The sequence below is a fragment of the Larus michahellis genome, chromosome 2 (assembly GCF_964199755.1).
Source record: "Larus michahellis chromosome 2, bLarMic1.1, whole genome shotgun sequence".
NCBI lineage: Eukaryota > Metazoa > Chordata > Aves > Charadriiformes > Laridae > Larus > Larus michahellis.
The window spans coordinates 159,759,818-159,785,123 of NC_133897.1; the positions used below are offsets into that span (position 1 = coordinate 159,759,818).

The window sequence follows — 25,306 nt, forward strand, 5'->3', positions numbered from 1 at the left end:
AAAGGCTCATATTAAAGTGTAAATTTTCCATTCAGCATCTACAGCTCCTCTGAGTAAGAAGTACTATTATTCTGTTTTACTGTATGACAGCTGATGAGACTGCAAAGAGGTGGAGTGTCTTACAGAGCAGTCATTTTACTCTTATATGAAACCCATGGATTTTAATTTTTCAGGGGAAGACTTCTGTTTCAGCATCAATATTTCATACTAAGAATGGGTCCAAACTCAAATCTAAGACTGTCTGTATTCATCTTTCTACATGTGTCTAAACTAAAATGCCATGCCTTGATTTTATCTTTAGGTCTCAGTGATGATACATCTCAGCTGCTGTTGCAACGAAGCTTACAGATGTCTGCTTCTCTGTTTAGGGTTTTACTCTTTCCTCTTTGTAATATCGGAAACTGAATCTCCACACAGCATAGATACATTTAGAAATTTAACCCATCTTATCAGCTGACATAGCTAAGATACGTCTAGCACTGCAGAGAAGGCAGAGGAAAAACAAACGTCAAAAATAAGTATTATTTCATCAAAGCAGGATCTTTTTTAGGCTTAAGTATCTTACCAAATGTCATCTTATTTCCCTTCTCTCCTCAAAATTTCTGCCTAAGGAAAATATTAATATTAATTGAGTTTCTGTTTAGGCCTTTCAGTAGAAGGATATGTAGAGAAATGTTTTCTTCATCTCTGTTTTATGCCAACTTATTCCTTTCTAACTGTCACTTTTCTCTTTAATAACTATAAATCTTTCACAAATATCATAGAGTGATTAGAAAGGGGAAGTAGCTGTACATAACAATATTATGTTTCTTATAAGAAATATTGAACTGAGTTCTAATTTTCATTCAAAGTCTTATGTGATAACGATACAAGTATTATGGAATTCATTGTTATTAATTATATGTGCCAACATATGCCATAATACCTCATGTAACCAACTGAAGATTAAAAAAAATCTCAGAGCTCTCATTGCTTCTGCATTGCACAAAAAAAAAGGCTGAATAAGAGATACAAGAAACTAAGCTAAATTACATTTTTCAGTAAGCTGTGAAATAATGTATTCTTTAATATTATATGATTTAGATAAGATGATAGAGCAGATCAAACTTACTACTTTTATTTAGAAGTAAATAAGATTTTATAAGGATTTTCCTTAAAATCTAAAGAAACTGCCTCAAGCTTTCTGCAATTTACCTCTTTGTTTTGACAATAATTCTTAGCAAAACCGAAGAGGTTGAGTAACAGTATCTATTTTAAAGAGGTATGATGACTCTAGCTAAGCTGATTAGGAACTAGTTAAGTGATAGTTCTGAATCTAGATGTGAATACGTAATCCTCATTAGTGGCACATCCTTCTAGGGAGGTTTTGAAAGGACTGCTTTCCAAAAGGCCTGTTAAGGATTTACAGGCAAGTATGGAACCATTGCTAATAACATTTGCAGAGGGAATAAGACTGGTAGGATGATCAATTACCATGCAGGCAAGGTGGTCATAACCAGACAGCAAGACCATACAAAATGCAAAATATTATGTTTCGGTACAATAATGTCATCACTGTAAGTTCAGAAACAAGTGATTTTTGGGCAGTGCTCAAGAGAGGACAGGAGGAATAGTGATGATCTGCCTCCACCACACTAGCGGAGGGTAGTCCAGGAATACTGCTTTCAGTGCTAGTACCTATGCCTTAAAAGAGATTCTGAAAAATTGGAGGCAGTCTAGAAAACTAGGCCCAAAAATTATTTGAAAGAATAAATCTAACAGACAAAAAAGCCTCAGAATAAGGCTAGTCTGATTCTTTTATCAAAAGGAACTCTGAAAAGTGACTTGATCAAAGCACACAATGTATTCCCAGAGAAAATCAGTGGCTATGAGACGGACCTTTTGTCTAGGAAAAATAGGTCATAGCAAGAATCAATGGATTCAGAGTCAGGAAAAATCAAATGAGAAAAAAGCCATACTGAATTAACAGTGACTGGTAAGGCTTCAGAATAGATTCACAAGATAGACAAGTATTTCTCCATCTCCTGGGACCTTCAGATGAAGTTCGGGCATTTTTCCATAAGATACACCTTTGCCAGGTGTGAAAGCTTCATACAATATAATTTGTGTAGGTTGATAGGTCCATGTAAATCACAAGTCCTTAATATTTGGGTCATGGACCAGTCAGTGTCCACTTCCAAAATTTTCCAAAGGCAAAAGTTAAGTTATGTATTTTAGGCAGCTGGCCCCTCCATAAAAGTCCATAACCCTGAGTGAGAAGTCTTGGTTTCCAATAAAGTACAGAGGGAGAGTTCAACTCCTTGGGTTGGACAGAAACACCAAAAGCAACGTAGAGCTTCTGTTCCTCTCTAGGGCTGTTGGGAATCTCTATTGTCAGGACATCAGGCAAGTTATCATGACATCCAGGAGCCACAGCCAAGGAACACAATCAAAATGCCTTTCTTTTTAATACAGTTTCATTAGTCATGGTTAGATCACTCTAATCTTTGTAGTTAAATCTGTTCAATTTCTGCAGTGATTCTTCCTTGAGTCTTCCACCTTTCAGAGGGTTGATCTAGGCAACTGGATTAGTCTCGTCAATGATATGCAGAAGAGAAAAGCAAATACACTGACTGGGAAAGGAAATGCATGAAGGAGCCTGAAGTCTTGAATTTAGTGACTGGGAAACTTGCCTGAGAGGTGACTGTCCTGATGATGAAGTTTTGCACACAGACAAGTTTTTTCATCCCAGACTCCACAAATTTCTGGGTAAGAAATTAACTTCTCAGCTATTTTAGACAAACTGGCATATTTATTACTGTTTCTTCAAAATAAACTCACCTACTTCTTTGGGATGCATTCAGTGTTCTCCGTGAACATTTATCAGTTTAGGACTGTGACAGAAAGATTTCTAGAAGGTTTAAGTAGGAGATGTATAACAAACCACAGATAAGGGGAAAACCTCTGGGCATTTAAATAAGCAAAATTTTCAGTTCCCATAAAATATTAAAACCAAGCAAGGAAGTGCCTTCAGGGTTAAGCAGAAATGAGGGAGGATTCTCTGGATTAAACTTTTAGATGTAAATGCCTTCCTTGTTCTTAACTCCTTTATTGGATCTAGTCCTTCTATACAAAATCTCTATCAGTTAAATATCATTTATGGAGTCATTAGAAAATATGGTTAATGTTCATGAAAGAAGAATCTGTTCTGCCAAGCATGCTAGGCAAAATTGAAGTGTAAAGCAAGGCAATAAATCATATGGTGTACATATTCTTCCTAAAATACTTCTGTGACATACATACATTTAAATTGGTTTGAAATACATTTCTTCAAGTTAGGGTAGCTATTTTTGTCAAGTCATGTAGAAGCGGACATTACTCCTATAAGCTTTCTAAAAGACAGGACTGAGGTAATTTCTTTCACTCTGCTTGGTTTTAATGTAGATCAGAGTTGATGGGTGTTTTTTTGTTTGCAAAACAAATATTGTAGATTGCATTTACCAATTTACCAGTGTCCAGGCAATGGGTTATGGCATCAGTCTGTACATGAGAAAACACATTGCTATCTGAGATAATAATAGCTGACTCAAAAGAGCTGTGAATAATTACAGAAGTCTTGCCTTTCTTGACTTTGATTTGCAAGCTAAGAGACAACACCAAGTATCTTACTGATGCAACACGTGCACAAATACCTCGTAGTGCCGAACCAGAAACGTAAAAAAATCAGTGAAAGATGTAGATGTGTGTGTTTCAGAGCAAGTCACTCTTGGCTCCCTTTATAGTAAATAGAGACCATGGTTAATGATATTCAGGAGGTAACTTCTGTTTTCCCATAATAGGTGTCTACTTTTGGTTGGTTAAATTATAAGCTAAACTCCATTAAGTGTACTTCATTACCTACACTAGCAGCCTTATTAGCTATCTCAGATGTTGACACCTAAAGATAATCACATGAAATGAAAATTCGACCTAATAAACATAAAAAAGAAGAAAAGAAAATGCAAGCCTAGCAAAATTGATTGTGTTTTCTGCCTATATTTTTGTGCTTTGCTCTTTTTCTAAGCAGTACTAATTAAGTAGAAACTAATTTTCCTAATGTAATAAATTCCACTACTATGTTCAATTAATTTTATTGCTGCATTAGATAGAATCCAACCTAAGGACTGTAAAACCTGCTAGTAACTAACCATTGCAATGACTGTGGTGGTCAATTATATGTCCTTTAAATGAATAGGTCTTTAACCTTCCACAGTTCTTAGAAGAAAAGTCAAAATAAAGCTATGGTCTTAAAAAAAAATTTGTATTCCAGCAAGGACCAGAATTACAAAACTTCCTTAGAAACTGTGGTAGAAAATCTGGTCTCATGCCATTCTTGATCTAGCACTACAGAAGCACGACGTTCTGATGACTATCTGAGCTTTCACTTTCACGGGACCCATCACTTTTGATAAAACTTGTCAATTCCTTCCAACCTCAGTGGCTGTATAAAATCCCAGTGGGGAAAATCTGAAATCATATTGTTCAAATTCATAGAGTATTTCCCAAAGCTTCCAAATACAGAGTTGAATTCACTTCCTTTTGCAAATAAACTGTGTTTAACTCACATGTGCTAGTCGATCAAATCTGGCGAAGAGTTCATTCAGCATTCGGACCAACTCCTGAGCTGACAGAGTTGTGGAGAGGTTGGTGAATCCTTTAACATCTGCAAAAAGAATGCTAAAAAAAGAAAAAAATATTAATATCGCTGTCTATTTCCTTTGACAACTGAATGTGCTAAGTTACTTTCTAGTAATTTACAAGTGAAGGACCACTTTAAAGTCATGTTATCTTTGCTCTAGACTTGGAGATTCTGGAGTACTGAATACAAATATTGAAGGGACTAAAGAAATACTACCAGGTATTACAAAGGGTTTTGCCAAAAATATGTTATGCAATTTTGGAATTTCAGGTCATTCAGGAAGATATAGTTAAACGTTAATGAGCACCATTGTCCCCATTGATCAGTGAGAAGACTGAGGCATAGGGGGGTTGCATAAACAGATACACTTGGCACCCAGCTGTATGTTAGTATCTGACAGTGCTCTTTGAAGGTGGGTTTATTTATATCTGTTTTTTACAATGGGTTTTATTTCATTGATTTCAATTTTTAGTGTGGTTTTTAGGCTTTACTTATCTCTGTGTCATACAAGACTCAAATTCTAAGACAACAGACAGATTCATGACGATCTTGATATATCCCAGGCTCAGGACAGCTTTATTGCATCTAATTTTAGGGACTTGACAGATGTACCTCCATTGGAAGTATAGTGCCATCTATTTAAGGTATGAATCTTTGTTTGGATGATTCCTTGTTCCTTCCACTGACTTCACAGGGAGCCCGGTGTGATTACTCTTTGAATTTAGGTGCATCAAATTGTGCACCTAAAGTTATGGTAGGATCTTTGTCAACAAACTAGTTGCAAACAGAGCTCTAATCTATATTTCAGCAGCCAGTGAATTTTCTAGCTGTGCAACTTTGGTTGTTCATTGTGCCGACAGTGAGCAGAAGCAAATATAGAGAAACATAGACACGCACATAAAGTCTGTGGTGTGCAAGCTGTCATCCAGACCAAAGCTTGTAACAGCTCAGTACTTAGCAGCTAAAGAAAGGAACATATTGCCTACTTTAAAAAGTAGGAACATTCAAAAAGACACATATCATGCTGGCACAGACTGGAAATAACCCAAATGAACCTCCTTAGCACTTCAAAGTCAACTAGTGCCTGGTGTTACCACCTGAGTAGCTGAAGGTCTTTCATTTCTGTTGAACGAGATCACAGTTTGACAGTGTCCGAGAATCATTAATGTAACCAATAATAAACACAGTAATGATGAGGTGGACAATAAAATATGACTAATGATAATTCAACTAATCTTCAAACGTATGGGCTGGTAAGGGTATGGGTGACGATTAAGTAAGAGGATCACTAACTGGGTAAGGTTTTTACCAGTGAGAAAAAACAAAATTAAAAGGTAAAGCACCAAACTACCTGAAGAGGAATGCATATTAATAATAGCTTAACTTGATAAAAATAAGATTTCTACAGTTTTCATTATCAAAACAACAAAAAACCCTAACTGGATACTAATTTTGTGGATTCATATTCCGTTGACTTAGGTAGTGTTCAGCATTCAACAGTTAGAAAAAAATAGAGTGAAACCCAGTTTTGAAAAGATCTAGTCCCTGGCATCTGTACTCTAAAGCACGGAGAATTTTCATTCTAAATCTCTTTCTAGCATAAATTATGTTTCAACTTTTCACCCCTGACTATAACTCTTTCCCATTCAAACACAAGGGGACATCTTCTCCCTATTTTGATTCTCCCACAACAACACTTGCTCTGAGAATGAAATAGGGTAATGGAAGACATTTTAATTTAGTGCAATTCAAACCTTTTGTAAGGGTCCCAGATACTTTCCACCAGATTTAATAAAATAATATGTCTGAGCTACTGCAAGGCCACAGAAGCAGCAGATAATCAATTTACTCTTCTGCAGAAGTTCAAATTATGTTTATCGAACTCGTCCAGACAAAGTTATATTTGGGTTCATCAAAAAACAAAGTTCATGCTTTCCTAGCAAACCAGGTCCCATCATATCCAAGGATGTTTATTTTTCGCTTCCTTCAGTAATGGCTACTCATGCATTTGCCCTTGTGGTTTAGGACAAAATTACGGCAAATGTTATTGGCTTAGCTAAATATTCTGATGGTCAGGAACCACAATAAAATCAGAGATTCTGTAATGTCATGGAGCGGTAGCTGATCATTCTGGTGTAAATCTACAAGGAGGACTTATTTCTTTGAGTAGCAGCTCACAGGATTACCATCACCTTCCTGCTAACTAATTTCAGGAGAGACAAAACTTAGAGAGTGGAAAAAAAAAGAAAATGGAATTGTGAAAATGACAATAAGAATGAATGAAAAAGGCTACTAAGCAGAGGAGCCAGGTGATGTGTCTATGTCTTTGAGAGCATCTTACAAGTCTTTATCTCATTTCTCAGTGTGTGAGGTCAAACAGAAAGCTGTGGCAGAATCTTTTCTGTGCAACCTTTCTGTGCAACCCTGACCACTTAATTAAAGTGAAAAAATACACAAATGGTCCAGCCCCTAATGTTCAGTTCAAATGGATCTTCCCAGGGCAAAGGCATCCAGCCATCCTAATGAGTAAAAGAAGGCACCAAAATTGCTTATCTGCTCAGGGATTAAACAAGGGTACACTGATTTTCTAATTTAATAAAGCAACAGAAGGGAAATTCTCAAAGAAGAGACACTTAACTGCATTTGAGACCTTAAACATTAAAGACAGTCTCCTCCACACACCTGACATTCTCATAACGATGAATGTAGATCTTATGAAACTGATGTTGCAAATGTTCATCTTCTACGTTGGTCATATCATTTATCATTTCCAGGACTACAAACCGTGGTAAAACAGAGAGCACCAGCCGTTCCTAAAACAAAGAGGAAACCAAAGTGTCGGTATCAGTCTGAATTAGTACTTCACAGGAAACTGATTGAATTCTGCCCTATTTAAAGAGCTGGATAACTGGCAATTTAAGATGTGACCCTCCCTTCTAAAAATTCTAGCTCAGACCATTTGTGATAATTTACATTACCAACCTGAGTCCAGAACATGGACCCTTCTCTCTCCTTCCATTCCTAGTTCTTCCCTCTAATGTTTTAAGCTTGCTTGTTGTTTACTTAAAGATCCATCCTACTTATTACCTCCATTACAAGCTTCATCACTAAACATTGCTTATAAACCTATCAAGCACTCCATTCCAGGCAGTGGTAGCTTGATTAACAGATATAGGCCAGAGGAATTTGAAAGTCCTCAGATGCAAGTAGGATCACATTTTTATTGTTACTTATTTATCAGAACTTACATACCGTGTGTTTAGTATTCATAAACTGTATAGTTAATAATAAAGCTGGAAAACAAATAAAGCAAAAAATAGGCAGAGGAACCTGACTCCTCTTCACTAAGTGAAAAGGACAGCATTTAGACTAAGATTAGTTGTATTGTCAGAGATTAAAGACAGGGATCACCTAAGAAATGTTTTATGGGAAAGATTTAGCCATAGACTAGTTTGTATGTTAATAGGGTTACAATAGTTAACAGGAACTAAGTTTTAAAGTGACTTGTCAATCTCAGAACCTCCTCAAGAGTCTGTGGCATGGAAGTGCTTACATAATTTTGACAAATGGGACTGGGTTTCAAAGTTCCTTGAAACTCTATATGTAATCTCAGAAATAAGCATTTATATGTGACAGTGAGGCAGGTTTCCAGGATGACTCATTTTGCTTGCAGCCCACTTAACTTCTTTTTTGTAGATCCCCCCAGACAGATCTGGGCTGAGCAGTTCTGCTGACCCAGAGCTGACCGTTCTTTTTCCCAAAGGCCTTGTATGACCTCCCTGTCCCGTAATGGACTCACGTCTGTTCACATCATACAGTAATGGCTGTACAACAGCAGCCACCAAAACAGTTCATGGAATATATAGCCTTCTCCCACTCCCAAAGGTACGTGGGACTGGGGAGAACGGGTTGTTCTGCAGATGACAGCCTATTCCTGGCCATTTAGGTCCTGAGGGAGCAGATAGGCTTTCACTTATTCATTGTATGGACATTCATGGCAGAGTGCCATCAAGAAAGAAGAAACTACTTTATTGGGATGTTTGCAAAACAGGCAGTTGGTTGCTGGTGCTTGTGGGAGTCTCCATTGCAAGGGTCCTCATGTGTCTTCAGCTAGGTCAGCAGAGTCTCCTCATATGACTGTTCTGCTCATTTCTTATAACCTGGCAGGTCCATGATCCTGTGTGACAACCCAAGTCTTACATAGTTCATCAATATTGGTATATTTTAACCACAAACTAAACATTTCTTAAATATCTAAACTACCTACAAAAGACCAGTTCCGGTTCCATAGACCATTTCTGCAAAAACAGTTTCCATTGGGTATTTACAAATGTCTTATCTATGCACAATTTAATCACTTCAGCAGCAGGAGTGACCTAGAAAAGGTCCTGGATGGGACACTCCACCTAGAATATTAATTAACACATTTAAACATATAAATGGGGCTAGACAAAGCAGTAGTTGCATGTGGGAATTTCTAGAACTGCCCCAAATTCCCAGCTCCTGTGAGAGTCCATCCATGTTTAATTGTGAAGTTTCAGTCAATCTCCTGCTTTCAGGGTGGTTTCAAGTTAGTAATCTGTATATATTAGTGTACATACACATTGTACATATACAATTAGTTTTCCTGTGTAAGTATACACATACGTGTACATGTATTTGTGTATATATACACAAAAGTGCTGCTTTCCATCCCCTGTCATAATACAACTACTAACCACATTTAAGTAGGGCCAGGCAAGCTCTCAAAAGATTATTAAATTCTTTCATGACAGCACTAGATCATCCCCTGAGAGATTTCACAACATCCCTGTTGCAGTGGCTCATCAGTTTGACAGCTCTGGCAGATTTTGCAAGTATCCCACCCAAATCTGCTTCTCTGCAAATTAAGCTTTCTTTTTATCCTTTCAAAGTAGGTATGGATAATCATTGATTGCCTCTTCCCTGTAACAATTTTTCTGTACTGAAATACTGTTATTGTGTCCTCTTGCCCTCAGTCCTTTTCTAGATTAACCAGATTTCCCCAGTATTGGGATATATCACTCCAAATCACTCTGAGGCAAAGCTAGCAGTTTTTCACTGAACTGGCTCCAAATTATTAACCATCTTTTGCTTTATGGGATTGCGAAGAATGAAATGTTATTGAACTAAAGAAGATAATGTCAGTTCTGTGAGCTACTTATCACCAAATTTCAGATGACATTTTGGGGGATACAAAAGGTCTAGGGAAAGCCAGATGTGAACTTCCAAATCAGACACATATGGAGACTGTAAAGAGGTGGAAGACACCAATGAAGACTATGCTTCCAGGCAATGCCCACGGAGGAACCACAGTGCAGTGGGAAACTCTTCCTGTATTTTCAAAGCAGTGTAATGGTACTACTGTGGAGAAAGCACTTACTTAGTACTGAGCCATATTGGGGGCGTGGAGGCGGTTTCCAGACTAACTCTTCCCTTTTATACTTAGGAAAGGCAACTACCCTTTCTCCATCCCACTCCACCTCATCCATCACGCTTTCAGAAAGGCCCTTTGCAAGTTTGGGAATTGAGAGCAGTGTTGAACTTGGACACAAAGTGGGAACATTCACCCCAACACTTGTAGGAGGCAATATCATTTCTAACTTACGACTTTTACAGTGAAGATCATGAAGAATTCCTGCTCTGAGCGCCTTAGTAGTTAGTAAACAATCCTCAGCTACCATGAAAACACATTGTGGCTAAACACCCTCATTTGTCTAGATGGCAGCCCCAGCTGAGGTGAACTGTACTTTTACTTAAGAGGGCAAAACACATGCTGCTATTAGCTTCTGCCGGAGCCGAGGTGTGTAACACTCCACTCTGAGATGGCAGCTTTCTCCTGGGCTCCTGCCTGCATAGCATGCTAACATGGAAGATGAGAGAATGGAGACAATACTAATCTTAAACCCACCTGTCCTGCAAACCTTTACTAAATCAAGGGCTGCCTTCAGGAGGGAGAGAAAAACAATGATGTGAGGCAGTGATAGTTGATATATCTATAGAGCAGGCAGTGAGCTATCACGCAATGAGCTCATCCTTTATTCTGGTAAAAAACCCAGCTCAGACCTTCTGTTTCCCCATACAGGTTGTACTAATTTTAGCACATCTGCATTGTCTTGATTTTTTTCCATTCTTCCCACCTGGGAATTCGACTATCCTTCACTCTTCTTCTGATGTGTCAACACTGGGTGTGGTGCTTGTGATAGCAAGAAGAAAACCAGTCCCTCAGGAGGTCCTTTACACTCCTGAAAACTCAGGTTTTCAAAGGAATGCCTAGCCCTAAGGTAGCTCCACTCTCAAGCAAATGTCCCATGGCATCTTAAGATGGCATGTTTGGGAACGGCTGCTGATTGATACTCCAGGAACCAGAAATATTTTTGATATTTTGCGTCGTTCAGCCTCCTATAACAGAAGGCACTTAGGCTGTATATTCTCCTATTTCTTCACTATTAAGATACATTTCTTAATATGACGATACAATAAATCTATCCTTCAAATAAATCAGATCAGTCTTTCAAGAAGCCATATGATTAAAGGGTTCAATGGGTTCCTGTGAAGATACTTTCACAATAGCACAAAATCCTTTCACTGTGAAAAGAAATATGTTATTTCCTACCTTATCCTTGTAGGAAGACAAATAAGAATACAAATTCAAAAAGAAAAGAAGATAAAAGAAAGAAAAGAAGATAAAAGAAAGAAAAGAAGATAAAAGAAAGAAAACAAACAGAAATCCTGGTTATTATTGATCTGCTTATGAAATCTGTGATCAGAGAACATAAAAAGAGGCCATTTCATCATAGACATATGGCTAAAATGGAGAATATACTTTTTTAACAACAGGAAAACCTTATACTCCTTGTTTGCATTCACTGAAGAAGGTATCAAGCAATGGTTCTAGAATATTTATTTAAAATAAAACATAGTTCACTTGACACATGCACACTAAGCCAAGAAAAATTTGCCGAGCACATTCGATATCTTACCCTTCATGCTACTCATTAAGGTAAGTTAAACGTTCTTGGCTGCACATAAGATCTGGCAATGACCCATAAAACCAGAGGTTAATTAGTATGCCTCTGCTGCAGTTTTCCTCTATTAATACTGTAGCACGTGAAGAGCTCTTATCAGGATCACAATCGAAAGTGCATATACAGCTCATGTCACTGTTCTGTATTACATATGTCATGCTACAGAGGAACACTACAAGAAAAAGATCGTGTAAGTGTGTGTATCTATATATATTTTTATGAGGCACTCCAACCACTAGTCGATTCTCTGGTACTGACATATTTAAAGGACAGAAAATTCTTCCCTCTACAGGCATCAGCTGTCTTTTGCTGTTCCAAGCTGCTCTTATACCACGCCAGACTGACAGGATGGTAGGGACGCTGAACCAGGCCTCTTCCAGAAATCAGACACTAGTGTAGATCATGCCCATCCTTTCTTTTCCTACAGCTGATGCTAATATTCTATGGACCAGGATGTGTCCCTCTTGACAGGCCTTTCACATCATTTTGCTTCATTCCAGCAGTGAAAAAAGATTTTCAGTTATCTAAGAATGAGTGTCAAGTCATTGTCCCCTTGATATAAGGGTCCTTGCCACATAACTCCCCTTTTAACTAGTTAAATTCCCATTTCACAGATTTAGATACTGTGGCACAGAAGAACAGTGCGAATGTGCAAAAGAGCAGTAGCAGATCACAAGGAAAAAAATGAAAATTTTTATAGTCTTCTGTTCCTTACTATATGCACGATGAAAGAGGCCTTATATTTCTTGTCAGTCTCTCCTAGAAGGCATACTCAGAAAGGGAGGGAAAGACATGAGTTAAAAATACCTTCTCTTTTTCAGAGAAAGGCCTAATAAGGAAGTGTCATGATCTCTAGGGTGAAGGAAACTATGTTATCCATCTTTGTTGAAAGCTTGCTAGTTGAGCAATTGGCAAAGTGGAGACAATTCAAAGGTGAGCAGCAGTAGTGGTAAGTGGTTCGAAAAGGAAGAGAGATATATTTGTTCAAGAGAAAAGACGTAGAAGAAAGAAGATAGCAACAAAGGGATGTTATAAAAGAGACCGTGATATATTCTCCTGCTAACCATTCATGACATGAATCAGCCCTAGTCTTTAAGACGGAGCAGTCAAAGTTTAGGGTAAATAAATGAAAAAAGAACCTTTAACCAAAAGAATAACCAAATAAAAGAAAAAAGACCAGTAGAAATCATTGAATGGAACAAACGGATGGTAGAATTCAGGTCTGGATTCAGACACCTGAATTTTGGTGACTACAGTGTAGGTCACTCTCCAGTGAGCCTGGTGAGATACTTAACAAATCAGATGTGTCTACCTCGGTGCCACTGCAGGTCTCTCTGGGCCCCATTGTCTGTATTGACTAGGTCTCAGCTGACTGTATTGGCAGCTCAAAGGTGTGAAGAGCATGTAGTCACCTACTTTAGGGTTTAGACCTCACTCCTACCCAACCTACTCCTTCAGAAAATTTTGAAACAGTGAAATAAATCCTGCAGTGGAAAAGCAAATTAACTTCATGAGTCACATGTCTGTTTAAAGTCCCAAGACTGTAACACTGTTGCTTTCTCTAATGCCCACTTCTCCCTTTATGCATCTGCAATAGTCATTCTTTGTTGAATAACTTTTCTGTGGTCCATGTGCACTGATCCCCTGTGTCTCTCGTACTGAAATCAGGGGGTATCAACAGTGCTTACAACTACACAAACGTAGCTAGGCACATTCATGGAAAAGTGTGAACGTGGCCCTGATAAGTAAATAACAACCTTTGGAACATTTTTTTTTTTGAGAAGAGATAATTAACCAGCGCACAAGGTCTCAGTCCTGTGAATAAAAACTGAACTGGAGACCTTTCCACTGGTGCTGATCAAAGAAAACAAAATACCAACAAGCACAAAACATCAACAAGCAACCTGGGGCCTGCAGGATGTTGCCAAGAGGAAGGTCAAACTCCCCAAGGTTTCCCTGCTGATCATGTGAGGGCATCACCCCTGCGGGGTCTGCTGTCTGTATAACCTCCCTGCACCGACTCCCCTTAGATGGTTACACGGCAAATGACAGAATGCTGCCTACACTGACCTGGGATTTTCCTTTGTTTCTCAACATCTTTATCAGGGTTGGCTTTGCCAAGGGATAAAAGTCCCCTCTTGAATGACAGTTTGATTTAGGTTTTGTTCTTCTTCCTCTACACATACATTCAGATGGGTGAACTTACGTGTATCTTGTGTGAGGAAGTCTTTGGATCAGGGAACAAGTTGCTTAAGGCTGTTCCCAAGACGCTTCTGTTAAATTGGAGTGGACATACCCCAGAAATGTTTAACTTGACAGAGACTCCAGAGAAACTACTCCACAATTTTCATCTTGATTTTTAAGAATCGTTTTGCTAGAACCATTAAGCTTGGCTTTAACAACATTCCCAATTCATACCATAGAAGCTTTATTGTTTCAAGCACTGAACTTGAAAGCATGAGAAAAGGCCTGATCGGAGCCATGGCTTTAGGCTTTCTGGAGTACAAGAGCTTTTGTTATGTTTAGGAGAAGTAGATAAAAATGGTATTGTTTTCTACTGAAAAACTGACAATGATCAGAATAGATGTAATTATTGTAGATGCCACTCTAGAAAATGGGAATTAGCAACTCTCATTATGATGAACTGCTCTAAAGAGAAATTTCTTCATTGCTATGTAGTACGCAATGGACAGTCTATTTGCAGCTGTACTTTCTTCTGCATTATCTAGACAATGGCAAGTAATTAATAATATTGAAGGAACTGAAATATCTAATATGTTAAGACTTGTGGGGTTATGAGGTTGCCTGTTAACTTTTACTACTTACTGTGTCAATATGCAATACGAGCTAGATCAGCTTTCTTTTATTTGAATTCAGGCAGTTACCATTCCCAGTCATCCCATCCTTGGCTGCATGTTCCATTTAGGCATCTGCTGTTCTCAAAGAAAAACAATGCCAGATCACACAGGAGGTTTTGGAGTCTCCTTTTGTTTAGCTGTTGGCTGTGAAACATAGTTAGAATCTCATCCAAACTGATAACCCAGTGTTTTTGAGAGTCATGACTTTTTATAACGGTATCTAATTAGTTGTTAATCAAAAAGTATTATAAAGTTCATGGTAATGCAAGAAGGAAAAAGCTTTTTCCACACACTTCTTGTCGGAAGGACATTTTATCCAATTGTTTCCTCAATACTATTGTCCGTAACAGCCTGTAGCACATGCTGAAGGGAAGGACTGCAAGATACTGCTGGTCCTTTGCTTTGCTTGGATGATGAATGGTTTGAAGATTCTAATACCTGAAGCCACATTACAAAGTCTTGGCAGAGCTTGATGATTAAGAGTCTATTGCCAGGTGTCAAAGGAGGTTCCTTTCTCATCAGCCAGTTGGTTACGTGAGAATATAGCAAACTTAATGCCTGCTTGCCCTGTGCTCCCCGAGCTGTAGAAGGCTGATTCTAGGGCTGCCAGTTTGTATTTTCATGCCTTCCCAGTATCATTTTGGCTTCATAAACACTTAGCTCATCCTGCAACATGCTGGGAAGTGGTGGAACAACCCTCCCTGTCAATTTTTTTTTGGCATGGTACCTGTTACTGCTGCTGCGTGTAACTTTTATGTGAAAAATTGTATTCACCTATAAAATACTTACAAAAATATTTATAAAACTATTTTTCAAAGTAACACAATTAATCATGAAACTAAGTGCAGCTGATCCTTACACTGTATGTCAGAAGCTCAATGAATCAGCTCACTGAAAGACCACATGATCACCACTAATTTCCCATACCAAAGGAGTGATTGGGAGCATGTGTCTGGGGACAAAGGCTGCAGTGGCCACCTGTTAGATCTGCTAGGCTACATCACGACGCAATCTCCTGACACTGCTTTGTCATTTGAGCTATCTCTTAGCTTAGACAAGAGGAACTACAGTGCCAGTGTCAATATTGAGTACGAGCAATGGTTAACAATCCCAGATCCTCTGGATCTTCACATGTGATTTTCTACCTCTTGAATGAAGAGCGCGTTATAATTACATTGCGTTGTGAAACCCAACCATGTAACAAAGACATGCAGTGAAAAGCGGCAGTTACGAAACAGCTTGTATTACCACCCTGCCTTGTTGACATGAACATTTACGCTTACAAGTGGTACTGTCCAGCCCCACAGTAATCCATTAGACATATCTAATACATGGAAAGGCAAATTTTATGGCTGTGTAATTTTGTTTCTTCCGAATCTCATGATGATTTTTTTTAATTTATTTATTCTCTATTAAACAATTGTAGAGAACAAAAATATCCAGAAGAAAAACATTTTTATGGAAATAAGACACATATCTCAACAAAAAGTATTGCACTGTCTTCTAGTGTTTTGACTTCCACAAATTCCAGTTAGTTTGGAAGGATGGAGCCATACCTTAAGAACAAGAGAAAGATAGCTACATCTACTGGAGGCTGATTCCGTAATGGCATAACCTTAAGCTATTCCTTATTTTACAGGAATAGAAAATGAGATCAATACAGCTCCTACAATTCAGTTTCGTTCTAAAATATCAGAATAGCCCCATCTGACCTTAATGTCTGTAGTGTTATGCCCCGGTACACTTTCATTTCTCTAGGACTCCTTTGACTTGTCTGCTCTTGAATCTTCATGTAATTGTTCTACTTTCTTTTTCTACTTTCTGTTCATTTAGATGTTCATTTTTCCATTTTGTCACTTTTTTGCTGTTTTAGAAACTACTAGGCAATTTCAGCAAAATATACATTTCTCAACAGTACTAGTTATTGCAGCTAATGACATGGAAAATGGCAGAAAGAAAATTCACATGCCATTTATTTTTCAGCTTTATATGACTGTAGAACAAGATATAAAAGAGCTAGGAGGTCAAATCAAGGAATACACCTTGTCAGAGACTTACAAAATTTCAATACTAAACAGCACAAGCTGGATGAAACCTCCTCTGGGAAGTTTCTATAGCTGGGAGTAATGGTCACTTTCTGAAAATCAAATCCCTTTTAATAGGCTTGTAAGTTGGTACTTCAATACTGACGGTGTGAAAGACCTTCAGCCTTTTCATAAATGTTAATCCAAAATTTTTATTTCACCTTAAATTATCTCAGCAATGGCATCAGTGACTTGACTCTGGCTAGCTTCAAGTTGGTACTGCTCACAGTCAGATAATTTAAAACTGTTATCTGGACCACAGAGTCTCTCTTAATTGTGAAGCTTGTAAGGACGTTTTTAGAGTCCTCCTACATTCATTTCAGGGTACGAAGGAAAGTTGGTATAAACCTTCTTTAGTACCCTAAAAGTTCTGATCCTGAACAAGAAAGAAAAATGACCTTAAAATGATTAAGTATATTCAGAGCTCAGGAAAGGTACTAGTCTGATGAATTTGGAGCCTGGAGTTCTTTATTTAAGCAGAGATGACTGTACTGCAGACCAGCTGGCAGAAGTGTCTCATCGCTGTCAGGGATTGAAACTATTTCATTCCCCTTCCACATTTCACCTTTGTCCACTTCCCTGAGACAATCAGCAAGGGTCGCTAGTCAGTGGAAGCTGTGATAATGGCTTTTTTTTTTTATTAGACACCTCTCTCTTTAGCAAGGGGCTGAGAACATGGGAGGCACAGGTCACCAAAGCCTGATCAACGAGCTATCAGTCCTGTTCACTATCGACCAGCACAGCATTTGAACAGCCTGGTTTATAGATGAAAAAAAAACATACAGATTTTCAGAAAGTAGTTTTATCACTAGTGAATCCTACTAGGGAGGGGAAATAGAGGTTTCCTTCTCACCTATTTCTTCTAGGGAAAGCTCCCATGCCTGAAGTCCTGACACTCTTTGGGATTACGTTTCCCCTGTATAAATTGCAGTTCAGGGCCTGATTCCCATCTCTCCAGCACTGGCTGTAAATCTCGCTATTCTGTTTGAGTCCACGTGACTACTCCAGATTTGCAAAGAATGAGAGAGAGGGCAGAGGATGATTTTTATCTTCATTTTATCTGATTTCTACTTGAAGGCAAAATGTGGGGGTCATGCTCTGATGATGAGAAACGAACATCAGCAGCAAATGTGAAGGAACAACATCTAAAATCTGACATGCAAAATGTTGTGTTTCCTACTGCAAGTTGGTCGAGCAGATGGGGTGTTTTGAGACAAGAAGACGTAGAAAATATATATGTTGGTCCTGTGATGTGTTCCCTGGTACCTACAAAAGCATAAGTGCATGTAAAGATTGCTTCTCCCCACCCCAATAAGGAGGAAAGTCTGTCAATGGACTTAGGAAACAGGTCACCTACTGAATCACAATATGTGTATGGATTGTGAAGAATATACATATTCCTTCGTTTGTTGAATTAACTAGTGTGTTATACTTTGAGTTTGATCCTCCAAGTACCAAAGGAGCAATGCTGAGAACAAATTCCTATTGGGATTGTGGTTCTTTAAAGAAAGGCACCAAGATTAAAGAAAGTTTTGATAACTGTGAAACATTTCTGAGCACCTCACATTCAACAGATTGTTTCCTATAAAGAAAAAAGCTGACTAACATGCAATATCTAACCAGAGGCTTACACAGAATTTTTAATTGTGAGTTTATTATTTGCCCTTTAAAAATAAAACCTCAATTATTTTGATTATGCTTTTTATTTATGAAGCATTTTAAACTGCTTTTGTAATGAAAAAGAAAAGGTCATGTGGTCTCTAAAATTCAGATTACTCTTTTTTTTTAAATCAAATCTGAACTTTATCCTCATACCAATTTAGAGGGATTTTCATATTCTTAACACCAATATAAAAAAGATGACTTTATAGTGTTTAACCCTCTTAAAGTGTCCTTTTCAATCCCAGTCCAATCTGCTCTTACTTTAGAGGTTGCAAAGTCCTGATAGTTGATTAAAATCTAGATCTGTAAGAGCTTGATAAAACCTGCACAACATGTAAGCTTCTTTAAAAAAAAAACACACAACACAACAGAGTTCATCAATCTCCAGAGAGCTTCTTAAAGCTGTGGGAAATAGAGATTGTTGCAGAGTAAAGTGCAAAAAAAATCCTCTGGAAGTAGAGGTAGAAAGGAAACAAATGGTCAAACAGAACAGCTTTCTAATGGAAAAAGAGATTAAGATAGGATTACAGTTTTTCCATGGATAACAGGCAGAAGAGACTAAATATGCCAACAGCAGACTGTTCTGAAGACTAAGGGGTGTCTTCTCCTTCTACAGCCCTCGTATGCACACTGGAAAAATATAATGTGTGTTCATACCCAGGAAACAAAACAGCCCTGTTCTCACCCAGACAAATGGTTCTTTAAGGTGGTTAAGCTCAAATCCTTTGTGGAAATCAAATGAAATATTATCCAAACTGCTTTAACTTTCAAAATTAGCTTTAATTGAATTTGTGGAGTCCCCTATGAGAAAGGGATTAGCTGGAAAGTAGGTGTCCGGTAAGCCAGTGGCAGGACTTGCCAGGAGGAAATGTCTGCTAGCGTGTTCTCATAGATGACTCTTCTCATTAGACCGTTTAATGAAGGAAAGGGTTTTCTTCTTGTTCCCCACTAATCTGACCAAACCCATAATTATGACTGCAGATGCCTGTCTTCAACCCACCTTTATTGGAAGCATCCCCAGGAGCCAGGTGGGTCAGGTATGATGTCAGCCTGGACCTTCTCGCCTGAGCACTCCTTGCAAAACAAGAGTCAGACACTGGTTTTTCCCTACCAACTCTCTGTCTTAATCATTCCTTCTTCTAGCCTTCACCTCCGTCTTCTCTGCCAGTGTGCTAGACACCCAAGAAAATATTCATAAGGCTTAGGGAAGACACTGAGAAGTTTTATTTCCATATAAGAGGACCTTCCCTTGGTGGAATTTGAGATGATGCCTGTGGAGAAAAGCACCTGCTTGCTAAAGACCGTGTTGGAGGGGGATGTGAAAAATACAGCTAAAGATACTAGTGCATTGTGGCTTTAGTACCTTCTAGCACTGGCTAACTCCACTGAAACTGCACAAATGTAGGGCTAAAATAGAATAATTTTTCTCTATTTGGCTTCTCAGAGCTTAAAAACGAGGATTTCTTTCTGCTTTGAGTCTTAGTCCCTCCCAGTAGCTTAGCACAGCAGTGGCAGTGCAGCTTTGCTGTGAGCTCTGCGCAGCAGGTAGGGAGTTTTCTTTTCATGAATGATGCAGAAGCTGCTACAGTGAGAACAAGAACAAACACCTCACCAGAGGATGAATATAAGCATCACACAGATCTGGACCGATTTCACCTGTCATCTCAAACAACTGCAGAGAAGATCCCTCTTTCATAAGATGCCATCAGGTGCTCTAAATCTACCAGAAATAATGCAAATAAAATGTTTCAGAGAGTATTTATGTTTTTTGGGTTTTTGTTTTTGTACACTAGTCCAACCCACAGATTATTCATCTTAGCAGGATACAGTCCTACAGCTTTGCTTAGATTGAAAGCGGCCTCCCTCCCATATTTCCCTATTGCTTTGTCTGGGCTTCATTTGTCTCATTCGTCTAGAGAGGTCTTGGATGGAGAGTAGAAGTGTGGCCATCACATAAGAGAAGCCTCTTAATTATGAGTAAAATGACTTTTCTCTGAATAGTGGTCCTGTAAGGTTGTGGTCTTATTACAAGATAAGAGGTAAATGCTGGGCTGATTTTTAAAGCTATTTATCTACTTCTGTGCTGTTCCCTTCCAAGTCATTTTAAGCCTCCATTTCCAGCTTCAGTCATAAGAAATTTTTTTAAGTCAAATATTAACCTCCCTGCACAATAATTGTTTTCAGATATGTAAAACGTGGCATATCTATGTGTGGTGGAGAGACAAAGTTGTCAGAGAGACTCTTTATAATTGAATGGTTATAGTTGAGGGTTTAAAATGTTAGACAAATTTCAAGTAGAGGTGAGTTGCTGGAGAAAGAGCAGCTGAGGACACCAGAGATACATTATAAATTCAGTTCTTCATAAAGTCATCATTTCAATATGTGTCTGGATTTAACATGTCATTCATTTAAAACTTAGGGATTTTGTATGATGAGAAATAAAAATGAAAATGAAATTTAATTCAGGTTACTGCTCTTCTTTGAGGGCAATTTCACAGCATGTTCACAATGAGGGAAATGACATATTCCTTGTTTTTGAAAGTTTTGCAGTAGCTAATTAAGAAAGTAAGCTATACTTTCTATTTTCATTGCCCAGATACGATGAAAGCAGAATTACCTGCTGTGTTCTTACAATAAAATCAAGGTAAAAAGGAAGACAGTGTTTTTGAAGTGGTTATGAACAAAGTACAGCACTGGGTGCCAACCTTTTTGAAAAACATAGATATTAAATCACAATATTGACCTAAAATTTCAAACAGATAGTGGAAAATGATGATATTCTTGGAACAAAATGGACTTAAGAAAACTGAGAACCTCATGTTTGTTGTTTATTCATAATTGCGATGTGTTGAAAACAAAACTGGAGGACATTGTGTGGCTGCCATTTCTGGTTGGTTGATATAAGCGCATATATTAAGCACAAGTGGCTAACTACATTTCATTAGAAAATATTTAAATTAATGATTTTATCAATAACTGGTAAACTGAGACTTTTTTTATAACATATTATTTTGTCTGTGCTACCTTCTCTGTCTTGCTTCTCTGACATTTCTGTCTTTCTATGATAGTTTTTCTGCTACTCATCAGCAGTGGAGTCCCATTTAACTAAGACAAGCTCTGCAATGTTTTAGATCTTCACCAAAATTATAGTTTTGTAACGAAGATTGGGAAAAAAGTAGACACAGATGTTTCCTCAGTTTCACAGAGTTCTGGGATTTCCAAATGGTGTCACAAAGACAATACCATACAGTTAAGTGCATAAGCAACATTGACAGTGACTGCTGGAGTAATTCTTCTTTGTATCCACAGTACTGTTCACTTTATTGGCAGAGTGATTAGAGTTAGAACATTCATTGTAATCGAAAATGTTGATAGGTACTTGTTAACAACGCCAGGTGCTTAAAAAATAAAAATTTAAAATTTAGATCCTTGATGAAGTAGTCACTTTTGAAAATACAACTAAAACTCCTAACTTTCTGAAATACTTCTGAAAATTTTACTCAAGAGTCGTGTTGAGAGTAAATGGTGATGGGGAAGGAAGGATGAAAAAAGATGTAGGAGCTTAATTGCATAGTTTTGGAAACACAGAAACTGGAAATTAAGTCACTCAAAGGGTTTGAAAAACTTTGGCCAAGTTCCCTAAAGTCTTTTCCATCACAGGGGTCTGCACTTTGCCCTCTTCCTTCCTGTGCAGTAAGAGAATGAATTGCAATTAGTGTAAAAGCTGAACTTGCATCTGACAATGAACCAATGGAGCTAATTCAGATTTACGGATATTCATCTGAGACTGTAACACGGCATACAGACATTTTGACAGAGCCGAATGGCTTTGACTGTCAAACTGGAAAACCCCATAGCAATACTGAAATAGAGCAAGGAGTCCTTAAACCCTGCAGACCCTGCCGAAGGAAGAGATCATAGACTGCTGGAAAATAACAACATCTGTGAAACAAACTATCACATCTAAGTGTCCAAATTTCAGCTCAGAGTAGCATAAACAACAACAACAACAACAAGATTCTTTTCCCCTTAGTGGGATTTTGGTGTTTTCGCCTTCTATTTTCGTTGTACTCTACAACAACGTATGATGGCAAATGAGTGAATGAAACTGCTTTCACTGAAAAAAATTCAGCTCGTCTATATGAAATTCATCAGGAAATACAGAACCATCTCTTGCTCTGCACCACAAGACACCAGCTGACAGAAACTTTATATTTGTATTCCAGAAAATCTGCACTCATTAGGGGATTCTTAAAAATCTATGAGGCCCAAAAAGATCCTTACTTATTAGTATTATTGTTTCCTTGTACAGCTCCACATGTCTGATGGTACTTCTTGCTTGCCTCTAAAACATAGATTATACAAAGTTTGGCTCATGACTGGGTGACTTTCCATGACTGACTCTTTTAGGTGTTACACAATACTGAATAATGATAGCAACAGCATTTACAGTTATTAGAATGATAGATGATTAGAGATGACAAATCTAAGGGATATTGAGAAATTGGAAGGGTCATTTTGCGAGTGCAGAAACTGGATTTCCTAGTTTTAACAATGCACAGTAATGAACAGAAGTATATCTGAGGCATTTATATAACCTTCATGGTTATAAAAAATTGGAGTCTTATTCTGCAGTTACTTATGGAAGAGCATACCATTCCTTGTTGCATTTTTAAACTCATGGGTTTTTTCTTACTTTAATTCTACTGGTCTTATGATTTAAATAAAGTAAGGACAAAACAGACCCTACGGGACCTATCTGGCAATCTGTCATACTTCATAAGAAGTGTCATACATAGGACATGTCAATACAATTACCCATTGTAATTATCTATTATTTCCAGTTTAAGAAGTGGAAGCTGTGTGGGGTGGAAACAAACCTTGAGAGATTTTAAATATGTCACCCATTACTATCAAAAGTAGCAGTACCACCACCAAAAGCCACAAAAATGTTGACCCTGCTGTAAGAAACGTGAAGTTTAGACAGTTTATGAGAAGTGGAGGAGAAATAAATCAAAGTGAAACAGAATTCAAAATTCCTGGAATTATTATCTGGAGGAATTACATACATAATTATTCCTCTACTTTCTCTGCACAGTTTTAGCTCCTCAGCCATATTTTTAGAAATTTTCAGAAGCCACATCACAACTATTGGACTGCACACACTTTTTTCTTCGTTCTGCCCCACTTCATGTATCAGACCTATCTTCTAGGAAGTCATAGAATGAATTTATTAAACTTCACCAGGATTTTATCCTTACTTTTTAAAATGTGATATGCATTAACAGGTAATACGACTTTTACATTCATGTGAACTACAGATCTCCTGTGTCATGAAACATGTGTCTTCAAGATAGAAAAATGCCAGCAGTCTAGCAGTCACTGAATTATTGCCTGCAGATACTGATCAAGTGACCATGAACAAGCTGCTCAAGAAAAGATGTCACCTAAAATGTGACATTGCCAGTCTTCTTAAAGAAGATATGTTTAGAAATTGCTTAAATGAGCCACTACTTCAGAAGCAAAGGGAAAGGACAGAAGACTGAGGGAAACAGGTTATCCATTCCCCAAGACATTCCAGTATTGGAATATTTTGTCATTGTTGTCCCAAATACAAATGAAAAACTGAAAAACCTATTACATGTATTTTCTATGTATATATGTATAGGCGTGCACAGTTACACAGTTTCAAAGTTCCAACTAAATTCACTAGAAATATTTCAAAATGGTTTTTTCCTAAATTTTGGGTTAGTTTGTCATTAAACTGTGTTTTAGAAGAGATTTTTCATTTGCTATCCTGATGTCTGTTTCTCTTGTGGGCATTTTTTTTGGCCCAAATACATTTTCCCTGATGCGTTTCCAGTCACATGATGTCGATGACACACTACTTTGTTCGGTTATAGGTGAGCGTCAACTGCAGTGAGGTAACTCTCCAGGAAGTTCTGCCTTCAGGGGACAGCACAATCCTGAAGCCTTGCAAGGCACTGGGCCAAGACAAAATGCACAGTTCAACATTGACTGATGAAAAACAAATATTTCAGATCCAACCCCTACTTTCCACCTCACCAAAAAAAAAAAATTCTGTTTTTTTTTAAACCCACCCAAAGGGAAACAATCTGTCTTTGTTTTCCTAATAGGAACATTTTCAGCAAAATTGAGTTTCTCAAAAAAAATGTTATCTTTGTAAACATTTCATTTTTCATGAGAAAATAAAATAATTCTAATGGAAAATCCTCAGAATCACTTGGAACAGGGGAATCTTTTGCTAGTATTTTATAAAGATTTTTACAATGAACTCTACAAAACAATGATCAAAGTAAAGCTTACAAAATAATATTATTTTCAAAAAGCTTAGACAACAAGAAAAATGCAAAAAAACCCCAAACAACAAATTCGCAAAAACCCCAAAAGTCATAAAAATGTGATCCAAGGGTTAAGATGAGAGCAGAGCATCCTAGACAGCATCCCTCAAAGCTTCTTCAGTCAACAGTGGCTGGAGAGGTGTTCTGGCATAGGTAACTTGCACTGCTCAGCACAGTCACGCATCCATACTGAGTCATTAGTCAGTAAAGCCTTGAATATGACATCTTCCTAGATCTCTGCGTAAGAGCATGGCTTTCAAGAAGTAAATGAAATAAAATTGAGAAGCAATGTACATATCTATACAATGGGACAAACTGAATAGCTAAGTTCATTTGAGGATGAAATAGCAGTGTAAAATATATATATATACACACATATATATACACAGGTTGTATCTTGATCTTAATGCAGGTTTTTAAACAGCAGGTGAATTTTCTGATATTTCAGTGTATAGCATGCTACATCTCATTTCTGCTCCCTTGATACAAACTAATAAGTAGCAAACTTCTTTTTATTCAATGCCTCTTATTCTGGATTGGAAAAGATGATGTATCTAAGAACAACCACCCCTGCTCGGATCAAAAGTTTACCTAACCAAGTATGTTATTGCACACAGTAGGAAAGAGGAGATTTTTA

The 25,306-nt window shown here is 37.8% G+C and overlaps 1 protein-coding gene across 1 annotated transcript in view; it reads right to left on the minus strand.

Annotated features, from left to right (window-relative positions):
* The window catches only part of ADCY8 (adenylate cyclase 8), a 128,019-nt gene that overhangs the window by 70,161 nt on the left and 32,552 nt on the right, over positions 1–25,306 (minus strand). The window contains exons 3-4 of the mRNA XM_074577834.1: positions 7,340–7,470; positions 4,584–4,695 (exon numbers count right to left, since the gene is read on the minus strand). Coding sequence (XP_074433935.1) covers positions 4,584–4,695; positions 7,340–7,470 — 243 coding nt within the window. The remainder of the gene's footprint in view (positions 1–4,583; positions 4,696–7,339; positions 7,471–25,306) is intronic.